The sequence below is a fragment of the Triticum aestivum genome, chromosome 1B (genome assembly GCF_018294505.1).
Source record: "Triticum aestivum cultivar Chinese Spring chromosome 1B, IWGSC CS RefSeq v2.1, whole genome shotgun sequence".
NCBI classification, from domain to species: domain Eukaryota; kingdom Viridiplantae; phylum Streptophyta; class Magnoliopsida; order Poales; family Poaceae; genus Triticum; species Triticum aestivum.
The window spans coordinates 621,265,070-621,277,344 of NC_057795.1; the positions used below are offsets into that span (position 1 = coordinate 621,265,070).

General features: G+C 43.3%; 1 protein-coding gene across 1 annotated transcript; it reads left to right on the forward strand.

The window, feature by feature from the left end:
• The first annotated feature begins 9,302 nt into the window (after positions 1–9,302).
• On the forward strand, positions 9,303–10,525 carry LOC543084 (late embryogenesis abundant protein, group 3-like). Its single transcript, XM_044561688.1, has 2 exons — positions 9,303–9,596; positions 9,698–10,525. Exons 1-2 carry the CDS (start codon positions 9,537–9,539, stop codon positions 10,274–10,276), a joined length of 639 nt encoding a protein of 212 aa, XP_044417623.1. The 5' UTR covers positions 9,303–9,536; the 3' UTR covers positions 10,277–10,525.
• Positions 10,526–12,275: the final 1,750 nt, after the last annotated feature.

Below are 12,275 nucleotides of genomic sequence, written 5' to 3' on the forward strand. Positions count from 1 at the left end.
TTGTAAAAACTTGTTCGTGCAATTTTAAAAATATCTGTACCATTCAAAAACAATGTGAGTGATATTTAAAAATTGTTCACATGTTTTAAAAAATTGTTTGTGGTATTTAAAAAAAAGTTCGTACAATGTAAAAGAAATGTTTCTGTAATTTTTCAAAAATTATTTTCACCATTCATAAAAATATTCGTGAAGATTATAAAAAAAATCACGTGTTTCGAAAAAATGTCCAAGGAATTTTTTACAAAATGCTTATATAATGTAAAAAAATGTCCACATAAGTTTGAAAGACGTTTCAAACCATTCCAAAAGTGTATATGACATTTGGTAGATTTCACACGCTTAGTAAATATGCTCTTGATATATTTTAAATATTCTTCCATAATGTAAAAAGGAGGTTCACGTAATATAAATTAAATCTTTCATACCATTCACAAAAATGTTCAACATGCACTAAAAAATGTTCAGCATTTGTACGAAAAAATAATCTTCGAACATATTTCTGAAAACTAGTTCATCATGTATATGAAAAATGTTCAATGCATATACAAAACTATTGCACGTGTATAAAAAAAATGTAAAACATGTACTTGAAAACAAAGTAAAAACAAAAACAAAGAAAAATATCACAAAGCCAAAAAATATACATGAAGGAAAATAGAGAAAAAAAAGACTGTATGGAAGTTTCTAAAACCAGTCCAAACCGGCCTAAAGAACTTTTCCAAAATAGCCTTAATTGGCTGGCCCACTGAAGCGACCACACACAGCCGGTTCCAGACACGAGGCAGTGTTGCGGGGGGCAATTCCTATTTGACGCGCGCGTGCGGCAAGCTGTTGAGGAAACGCTCGCAGCTGTTTTCGTTCGCATGCATGTTGGGCCGGCCCACTACGGGTTTGCATGCTTCGTTTACGTTCGCTGGTGTTTCTTTTGTTAGTTTTTTTTTCTTCCACGTTTTGGTTTTCTCTTTTGTTTTTTTCCTCTGGTTTTGTTCCGATTTTCTTCTTCTAGTTTTGTTTATATTTCTTCTGGTTTGGTTTTCTCCTGTTTCTCTTCCACTCCGTTTGGATGTAGACATTCGAGGCCTTGGAATTGAATTGGTTGCAATATCAAATCACCAAGACATTGATATTGAGATTCAACCCGAATTCTGCTGTTTGGATGTGTAAGCATTTGGCACTTGGCATTCAAGAAAAGAGACAGATGTTAATTCTTGTTTGGACGGTCAAAATATTGAGTTGGCTCATTCGTGAGATTACAAGCACAACATCCAGCCATGACGTGGTCCCTGAGGCAGAACCAAACCACACAACAGCGACGAGAGACGCGCCGGAGTCGTGAGCACACACGAAGCCGGACTCAAGTCCTTGCCGGTCAACCCAAGCAAACACGCGGTCGATCTAGGACAACTGCGGCAACACAGTTGGAGGCGTGAGGTAGAAGAGGCGGCACAGGTGGAGGAGTGAGACACCGAGGTAGAGGCCGACGGTTATTGCCGGCGGCGATGGCCGCCATGGACAACAGTAGCATCACTAGCCCGACGGGGGCGCCACCCCGCCACCAGGGCCGTCGGAATTCCCTATTCGCCGCTTACTGCGGCAAGTAGTCGCCGCTTCGCATAGGGCGCAGCTCACTCTAGGCCGGCCCATTTGAGTGGTTTCGCCTCGCGAGATGAACCGCAAAAAACAATCGCACCAGGGATCGAACCTACGACCTCTAGTAGAGGCACACACCGCGCTAGCCACCGCGACAGGCTCGTGTATCTGTAAGAATAGCAATGTTAAAGAAACTAAAAGCGACGAAAAACCATTTGTTCCTTCTACTCTTTTTTTCTTCTGTCTTATTCTGTTCTTTCTTTTTTCTCGTTTTCTTTGTTTTTCTTTTTAAATAATTTTTTACTTTTTCTTTGTAAGCTTTTCGAAAAGTTCAAATATAGTTCAGAATTTTCAAAAATGTTCTTTTTGTCAAAAATTGTTCATATTTCTGAAATAGTGTTCACATTGACAAAATTTTGTTCACAATTTCGAAAAATGTTCATGATTTTTTGTTTGTTTGTTCAGATTTTCAAAATTTTGTTCACATTTGAAATCTTTTTAAAATTAATTCAAAAAATGTTCGAGTTTCAAATCTTGTTCGCATTTTCAAAAAATGTTCACAATTCGAAATAATGTTCGCATTGCCAAATTTTGTTCAGAGTTACGAAAAATGTTCCCTTTCTCAGAAATTGTTCACATATCCAAAAATATGTTCGCTTTCTTCGAATTTTGTTCCAAGTTTTAAAAAATGTTCGAGTTTCCAATCTTGTTCGCATTTTCAAAAAATGTTCACAATTCGAAATAATGTTCGCATTGCCAAATTTTGTTAGAGTTACAAAAAATGTTCCCTTTCTCCAAAATTGTTCACAGATCCAAAAAATACGTTTGCTTTCTTCAAATTTTGTTCCAAGTTTCAAAAAATGTTCGCCTTTTCTATTTTTCGTTTAGAATTTTATGAAATGTTCTTGCTTTTGAAAATTTGTTCAACATTACAAAAAAACTTTGCTGTTTTTCAAAAATTTGTTCACAGGTCAAAAAATGTTCAACATTTTAAGATAATTATTCGCTATTTTTGGAATTGTCCGCGTTCAAAAATAGATACAGGTTTTGAAAACGAACTGTGTTTTTCCTCGAAAAAAAGAATGAACTGCGTTTGAACTTCTTAAAAAGATTAGATCTATCGTGGATTATGTTCTTATAGTGTTTGCTGCTTAAAATTGGCAAAGAACGCTCGGTGGTGCAATGGCTAGCGCACTCGGGTACTATTCGGGAGGTCTTGAGTTCGAATCTCCAGCCGCCGTCAGTTTTTTCCGTTGTATTTTACGTCTTCGTGGGCCGGTCCAAACGAGGCACCCCCCTTGTGCGAAGCCCCTCCAGTCTGCCGCAGAATGCGGCAGATAGGAGGTCCAGGGCCGTCCACAGGCCTATGCGAACTGTGCGACCGCACAGGGCCCCAATATTTCAGGGGCCCCTTGTTTTTTGGCCTAGTTATATTTTCCAGCAGGCTATTCCTTTTGTTTGCATGGTTCTTGGCCTGCCCAGCCTGGTCCGATAGCCCGAGTCTCCTCTCTGAACGAAAGACGAAATCCCTCATGATGTGTGCCTGCTCCCGATTAATTAGGTCGTCGTTTCTTTTCCGGCATTCCCGAGGTCCCCGGCTTGATTGTTTCTGCTTGGCATCGGCGCGATCGCAAGGACTGGAGGGCAGTCCCAGGCGGTAGAATTCACGCCATGAGTTGGAACAGAAATCAGCGCCGGGCTAGCAGGGGCCAACGCCGCCAAGCAAAGCAGAAAACTGCCGATGGTTGAGCGCCAAGGCTGTGGTCAAATCGATCAGGAGATTTGATTTACGCATCACAGACTAACTGTCCAGGCCCATCAGGTGCGTCCAAGCTGATTTCTCTACGCTATTTTTTCTGTCCAAGAGTTGATGACTAATGAGTATGCTGAAACATGTGAATCCAGTTTTCCAACTAATTAACAAATTGCTATACGTTCGTTGCTCAGTGGTGGAACTGTTTGGGGAAAGATAGTCGGTATGAGATATATATTAGATATTGTTTGAAATGATACATATTTAAAGTTATATAATTTAAATAGTACAGTATGTCTTTTGTGTGTGAAGAAGTGAGTATTTTTTAGCTATAGGAATTTTTAGATTTTAGGGTAGCATTTGCATTTCGCACCCGGCCCCCTAATTTCTGGAGACGGCCCTGCCCGCCACGAAACATGGTTGTGCATCTCCATCTTCGTGTCCGCTTGTTGTTTCTAGTCTACGAGGTCCTGGGGATTCAGGCCTTGGCCGTAGATGTCCACATCTTGCAACGGCAACCACACCTCAGCCCCCCACCGCGACATGGGGCGACGAGATTGATGCAGACTAGGTCCCAGTGGAGTTCCTATGGCGTTTGGGTTACTGCACGAGCACTGCATATGCCTGGCCCTGCTGCGGGTCTGGGAGAAGGTCCAGCGGCTGCTGGCGTGGGAGTGCCTGTTTCGCGCAGCTGCATCGACCGGTGACTGCGCGAGCGCCGCTTCCTTTTCTTTTTCGAGGGAAAGGCGAAGGGGTACGCGGGGGCGATGCAATATCAAGCAAATCGGAGGGGTGGATGTCTGAATTCGGGACGGGGTGGCACTAGTGTTGTCGGGGATGGTTCGATATCGAGGTGTGATTCCGTGCGCGAATGCCAAGACCATCCAAACAGCCACATTCGGGTAGGCAAATGCCAATATCCGATTCTACGTGCGAATGTCTACATCCAAACGAAGCGTTCTGGTTTTTGGTTTTTGTCCTGTTTTCTTCTTTTGGTTTTGGTTTTTCTCTTTCGGTTTTGTTTTTTCAACGAATATACAAATGTTCAATATGTTTCTTAATTTTGTTCACTGTATATTACACAATGTTCAATGTATATTCATAATCAACGTTCTTTTACAAATGTTCAGTGCGTATCCGAAAATTGTTCAGCGCGTATATTCATATTTATTTAAAATATTCAACTTATTTTAAGAAAATGTTCAACGGATATACAAAATATTTTATGCGTACTTTAAAAAAAGAATTCAACAGAGTGTGTTACTTAAACGTTCGAGCCTCGAGTTATCACAACAGGTCGCAGCTTCCTTTGGTTAGCAACACTAGCTAAATGAATGGTGGTCGCGGGTTCGAGCTCTGGTTCACGCTTGAAATGTTTTTGTATTCGTCTGGAGCTCGTTTCCTCCTAATGGGCTGGCCCATGCGCTCTTCCTTCAGTGAAGGCGCGACCCTTTGCCGCCTGCGCGCTGCAAATAGGAGCTCCTTTCTTTTTTGAGGATTAAGCCAGCTTTATTAATCAAAATCCACAGAGAGTGGGATACAAGATGGGTCATGGGGTTGGTCAAGCCACAGATGGCGCCCCGGTCCCCTTCTAAGAGAGAATCTGGCTAGAGTATGTGCTTCATAATTTACAGCACGATACTCAAAAGAAAAAATGCATTGAAAAAGGGTAGCTCGAAGATTGATTTCGGACAGAATGGCACCGTATTGCCCTCTACTACCCGAGTTTATATCACATATAACTTGGTTGCAATCAGAGGCCACTATGTAGTTGTTGATAAGGAGATCCTCCGCCAAACACATTGCCTCCCTGCATGCCAAAGCTTCCAGAGAAGTCGGATCATCCACTCCTTCCACCACTAGGGCTGAACTCCCTAGGTAATTTCCGTTTGAATCACGGCAAACTGCTGCTGCTGACCCACCTCTCCCTGGTCGTATTGCGGCGTCAACATGTATTTTTGCAAAACCCGCCGGAGGTGCCTTGGGTCGTTGCGGTCCCGAGGGAGCAGTAGGTGCACTAGTTTGTCTTGTTGTCGGGCGGATCATATTAAGCTCATCACGGTATCTGTTGATGAAAGTCTGTGTTGCTTGAGGACTCTGAAAAATCCCCTCATGGATCGCCTTGAGCCTCGCGTGCCAGATTGACCACAAAGTAATCGACAGGAGGACAAACTCATCATGTGTGAGGGACTCAATAAGTGCAAACAGCCATTGCTTCGCTTTAGGCTCTGTCAGCGTCATCATTTTATGTGCAAGTTCCTCATCCACCAAGGCCCATACACATCTGGACATTGTGCATTGAATCAGTGAATGTTTCCACGAATCCGACATCCCACATAGCCCGCAGCTGCTAGACGTTGTCATATGGCGGCGGGCTCGCACATCCTCCGTGGGGAGGGAGTGTTTTGACAATCTCCAAAGAAACATCCGGACTTTACCAGGAACTTCAGTTTTCCACAGTTTTTTCCACATCCCTTCCTCTGACTGCGACGATGACGTTCCTGGTGCCCCATTAAGCCATGCCTCCCGGCGCTGTTTAGTTTCTGAGAGCATTTTGTACGCTGATTTAACTGAAAAAGTGCCTTTGGTCTCAAAGTTCCACGACCAGAAGTCGTCTATGTTGCGAGTACAGAGCGGAATGCCCAATATGATATTTGCGTCCATTGGCATGAAGACCTCATTCACCCTTTGCTTGATCCAGCTCGTTGAAGTTGGATCTATCAATTCTGACACAAGATGCGGTGGGTTCGCCGAAATGCACCCATAGGGCCGGAGCATCTCTTTCCTTGGGAGCCAATTATCTGTCCATGTGTTGGTGGTAGCACCGTTTCCGACTCGCCGTATCAGCCCCTGTTTCAAGACGTCACGGCCCTCAATTATTGATCTCCATATCTGGCTCGGATGACCCCCCAAAGAGGCTTGGAGGATATCAACATTCGGATAGTATATACTCTTTAGCAGTCTGGCACTGAGGGAGTTGGGTTCCTGTAAAAGTCTATGTTGCGGGGGAGCTCCTATGTGATGCTTTTTGCGTCAAAGAGTCGACATGCCGCACAGGGGCGGCTCACTTGGGCCAGCCCATTTGCCGTCCGCGAGGTGAAAAACAGCAGAAAAGAAATGTGCTAGTGCCAGGATTCGTACCTCCACCTCTGTAGTAATGAGCGAGTTGTGCTAGCCACTGCGCTACACCAGGTGTTTTGTTAGATTTGCACCGCAACCCTAAAAGAAATTGTCGACAGCGGCAAAAGTGTAAAAGATTGCAAATGCTAAAGTCCCAATGAGGCATCAAACCGAAGATCTCCTGATAGTGCTTTTTCTAAAGGAAATTTTTAACATTTCTTGGGAAAACGGAATAATTTTTTCAAAGGCAATATTATTTGAAAACCTGACATTTTCTAAATAACGAGAACAAAATGTATAATGTTTTGAAAAGTGCAAGCATTTTTTAAATTTTGAACAAAATTTGAAAACTGTAACATTTCTAAATTTTTGAACAATTTTTAAAAACTTCAACCCCGAACAAAATTTGAAAATGGGAACATTTTTTAATTTCTGAACAACTTTTTAAAAACAGAAACATTTTTGGAAAGTGTGAACAATCTTTGAATCTATGATATTTGAAACAAACAGGAATGTTTTCTAAAATTTGGATATCTTTTTGAAAATACAAACATTTTATTAAAATCAAACACTTCAAATATTGGTGCTCAAATTTTAAAAATGGAACATTTTTTATAATTTCTGAACAATTTCAAATTAGTGTATGTTTTTAAAATATGCAAGCATTGTATGAATTTCTGAACACATTTTCAACAGCAGAAATATTTTTTTGAATACATGAACAAATTTTGAAACCGCAAATATTTTTCGAATTTTTGAACAAATATTTGAAAAAAAGAAAAAGTTCATGAAATTGCTAACAAAAGTTTTAAACTACGAACATTTTTGGATTTTATGAACAAAAATTGTAAAATGGTACTTTTCATCAAATTCCGATCAAAAAAATGGAAATGTGAACACTTTTCAAAATTGTGAACAAAATTTGAAAAGACTCAAATATTTTAAAAAATGCAAACAATGTTAGGAAACAAGAACATGTTTTAGACTAAGCATTGTTTAAATATTGCGAACATTTTATGATAATTCCGTACAAAATTTGAAGGGAACATTTTTCAATCTCGTGAAATATTTTTGAAAACACAAACATTGTTTAAAATATTTTTGATACTCCCGAACAAAATTTGAAATATGTGAACACATTTTTGAAATGGGAACATTTTACGAAACTCGCGAACAAAAATTTAAAACACAAACATTTTTTTGAAAATTGTGAACAAATTTTGAAATAGGAACATTTGTTGAAACTCACAAACAAAAATGAAAATATGAACATTTTTATTAAATATGCAAACAAATTTTGCAAAGTTGTGAAATTTTGAAAAAAACATAAAGAAAAGAAACAGAAACAGAAAGTAAAAAAGGTAATAAACAGAAAAGGAAAAAAAGAAATAGAAAACAATAGAAAGCCGAAAAGAACCAGAGAAAACGATACAGGAAAAACCCGGTTCAGGGAACCTTCTAGAAGGTTCCCAAAACCGGTTGAGTGGGCCGGCCCATGTCTTTGGCTCGCTGCGCTCCTATGTGCGGTTCTCTGTGTGATTGCTCGACAGTTCGCCGCAGCGAGGCGCGAATAGGATTTTCCGTGTTGCGGCCGGGAAATATGTCTCACATACTGTGCTCGCTTCTGGAGCTCCTCTAAACGGGCTGGCCCATCATTGTAGATCATGTGCGTTTTTTTTCGGGAAGGTTCTGTGGTCTGGTTCAGACCTGTTTTAGAACCCTCATTGTGTTTTCTTCTTCTTTCATTTATATGTGTTTTTATCGGATCCTTTACTTCACAGTTTGTTTCATTTTTTTCAACACATATCTCTTTTTCCAATACACATTGTACATATTCAGAATACATGATGTACGTTTTCCAAATGCATGTTTTGAAAAGCTTTTGAATACATCTTAAACATTGTTTGATACACTTTGAAAATAATTTTAATGGCATTAATCATTTTCTAAACTACGCAAGATATTTTTTTAATGTCAGAACATTTTAGAAAACACGGGAACATTCATTTAAATATGAAGTATATTTGTTTGAATGATATGAAACATTTTGTATTTACATGGTATGAACATTTTCTAAAATATGGCACACATTTTATGAATGATATCAACATTTTATAAAAAGTTGTGCAAATAGTTTTTTATACTGCATGAATATTTTCATGTGGGATGAACATTTTAAAAAATTGAAGTAAATTTTTTTATTTGGAAGACGCAAGTAAAAAAATAATACGATCCGCTTGGAAGCTAGGGCTCTTCTTGAGCAGGGCCACTTCATCTAGGCCATTTCGGACATCCTTGAGACGGAGGGTTCTTTCATCTCACTCACAGCTAGACAAAGACGCGCCAATGCCCCCGTAAAAAAAAAAAAAAGATGCGCCAATGCGTTGAGCTTCAAAATATTTTTCTTTCTTGGTTATAAAACGCGAGATTTCCGAGCGAACGTACGGTGCAATTTTCTACCCGCTGTCACCGCTGCTACTTCTGGATGAAGAAGCGTCCGATCTCATCGAGTGGAGCGACGTTGCGTTGTTTATTCGCGTTGCTTCCTTTTGCGGTAAGACAGGCATCGCACGTGACACCGCGCGCACACAAACAAATTACACCGAGAGAAAAAACAACACGTCGATGGATCATCAGAGATGCCGATGCACATGGCGGCGACGATGGCGTCGATGCATGCTCCACCGCACCGCCACCAAGTTGCAACCTCGCAGCCAGAGAGCCGCATCCAACTTGTGCTCGCTCGCCTGCGCCACGCCTTTACACTTGTTTATTGCAGCTTCTTCGCCCCTTTTGGCCTCTTCTTCCTCCGGCATGGGCTCGATCGAATCGGTTCCATCTACATGGCAGAGCTTCGCGAAGGTACGGCTGGGGAGCGGCAACGCGTGTCCTCCCTACGTGGCGGCCATGTACGAGCACCGCCGCGCAACGTGGCTCATAGCTTCTGCCTACAAAGGCCACCTGCTCCGTGCTCCTCACCATATCACAAGAAGCCGATCCATTCCAAGCACAGTCGAGCAGAAGCCTAAAGCGAGTGACATTTCCCCCTTCCGAGCTAGCTCAAGAAACCAATATGGCCTCCAACCAGAACCAGGCCAGCTACCACGCCGGCGAGACCAAGGCCCGCACCGAGGTAACCGTCGTCTCCTTAGTGTGTAGTGTGTGCTCTGCCGCGCGCATGCGCCGTTGCTCCGGCGGGGGTCTGAGATGTTCTGTCTGTTGGATGAATTGCAGGAGAAGACCGGGCAGGTGATGGGCGCGACCAAGGACAAGGCGGGGCAGACCACGGAGGCCACCAAGCAGAAGGCCGGACAGACCACCGAGGCCACCAAGCAGAAGGCCGGCGAGACGGCCGAGGCAACGAAGCAGAAGGCCGGTCAGGCCACGGAGGCCACGAAGCAGAAGGCCGGCGAGACGGCCGAGGCCACCAAGCAGAAGGCCGCCGAGGCCAAGGACAAGACTGCGCAGACGGCGCAGGCGGCCAAGGAGCGCGCCGCCGAGACCAAGGACCAGACCGGCAGCTACCTCGGCGAGAAGACAGAGATGGCCAAGCAGAAGGCCGCCGAGACGACCGAGGCTGCCAAGCAGAAGGCCTCGGAGACGGCGCAGTACACCAAGGAGTCCGCCGTCGCCGGCAAGGACAAGACCGGCAGCGTCCTCCAGCAGGCCGGCGAGACGGTGGTGAACGCCGTGGTGGGCGCCAAGGACGCCGTGGCCAACACGCTGGGCATGGGCGGCGACAACGCCACCAAGGACACCACCACCGGCGCCACCACGAAGGACACCACCACCACCACCACCAGGAATCACTAGACGCATGCGTTCGCGCTTGATTTGCTTTCCTTTAGTCCTGTTTGGTCGTTCGCGGGCCTTCTACATATTTGTATGTTTCCACTCTTTCGTGATTTCAGCTCATTTAGTGTTAAGTTTGCCTTCGATTTGATGTACTACTCGTGTCCGGTTCTGTAATAGTTAAAGAGTTACGATCCATGTGCTTTGGTGTAAATGGATAACGAGGACACTCGAAGGCGGCAATAAAGTGTATGTGGTCGATTTTCTTTATTCCGGTAGTTCATATTCCTCGGGAAAATTATCAACAAAATTCAAATTCAAACACGTCTTTTTTTCTGAAAAAGAAACATATGGATGTTCACAACACCACTACAAAAATTCCAATCAAAATTGGACATACACATAATCTCTATCGCTACTCCTATAAAAATACGAGTTGGTGGTGATGGTGTGCCTGCCATCTACAATTTTCGACCATCGGATACAGGATCTGCCCTTGTGCTCTGTGTCCTGCTCCATCGATCCCCAACTCACCCAACCAGGAAACTATAGAGGCATTCGATCCTTCTCGAAGAGGGGAGAACACAGTGGAACCAAACTGGCCAACTGCCGCTGTCGCTCACACGCCGCCGGCGCCGGCCGCTCCCAATTCCTCTTCGGCAGCAGCCCCACCACTCATGTCACCTCCCCCTCCTACCTGTTATCTCTTCTTCCCCTACCCTGTCTCCTTCGATGCCGATGTCGGCATGTACGCCGCCGGCGCCGTCTGTCCCCGAGGTCCACGAAACCTCTTATGTCTCATTCTTTGATGCAGAAGCCCCTCCGCCCGCCATCTCCCCCTACCGCATCTCATCGGCGCTGACATCGGCAAGTACGTCACCGGCATCGTCCGCCCCCTGATTCAGCAATGGCTCTCATGCAGCAGCGCCAGCGCCCACAAGCTTCACCTCCTTCCCATCGACGCGCTCCACGTCCGTCTAATTCGAGTTTGAGCTGCTCCCCAGGACCTCTATGCCGTTTGCAACAGGAGCACCACCCACGAGCTCCACAGTCCAGACCCGCATCCTCCTCCTTCCGTCTTGGAGATGGAGATGGCAAAATCTGGTGTGATAATTTACGTGAAGGTACTGTGCTCTGATAGTCCCTCTCCTTCCCAGTCCCAAGTCAAAAATTTCCGTCACCCAAAAGTTCAAATCGACACGCCTATCTCATACTGTCTACAAACCACTCATGTCATTTACTCCCTCCGTAAACTAATATAAGAGTGTTTAGAATACCAAAGTAGTGATCTAAATGCTTTTATATTAGTTTAAAGGAGTGATCTAAATGTTCTTATATTAGTTTACAGAGGGAGTAGTTGAATATGGGACTCACGCTGCTCAAACTACATCCCCAAGAAGCCACGTAATCTTTAGCTCGAACGGAGTGTGAGGAGGCATGAGTCACTGTCATTTTCCATCTAATCTACTTTTTCAAGGACCATGGTTTGGGTGTGGATGAATAGTGGAATCTTCTCTACTTCTCATGAACCCCTTGCTTCATCTCTGTTATACAATCCTTACTTGTGCAATTTGATATGTGACTGTGGTAACAGATGGAACAGCCTTATATTGTATCCATAAGCAGTATCCATTGTAACAATGTTTGATTTCAATTAATTATCCAAAATCTTCTTGTGGAGTGAAATTTTGAGTATTGAAAATGTTGGTGTATACCTCTCTGAACCGGTATTTTCACATGAGCAGCTCTATGTTTCTCTTTCTAGAGCTACCATTAGAAGTGTAATATAAAGCTTCTTACTGTCCCGAATAAGCAAAAGGAAGACCACTCCAACTCCATTACAAAATTTACAAAGAAATGGTCTACAAAAAAGTTCTCATTGTGCAGTCCAAGGTATGAATCAAGTACTGTTTGGTGGCTGTAAAAATACAATATATCTAACTAGGGTCAGTCATGTAAAATTGCTTCCCATGTATGGCTTTGAGGGAAATAACTTAGATACTTACTTTAGTGTTTATGA

Bases quoted from the DNA above. Each gene is read 5' to 3' on its own strand.
- LOC543084 (XM_044561688.1), top strand. From the start codon at position 9,537: ATGGCCTCCAACCAGAACCAGGCCAGCTACCACGCCGGCGAGACCAAG. The intron at 9,597-9,697 runs GTAACCGTCGTC...GATGAATTGCAG, and splicing joins AGACCAAGGCCCGCACCGAG to GAGAAGACCGGGCAGGTGAT.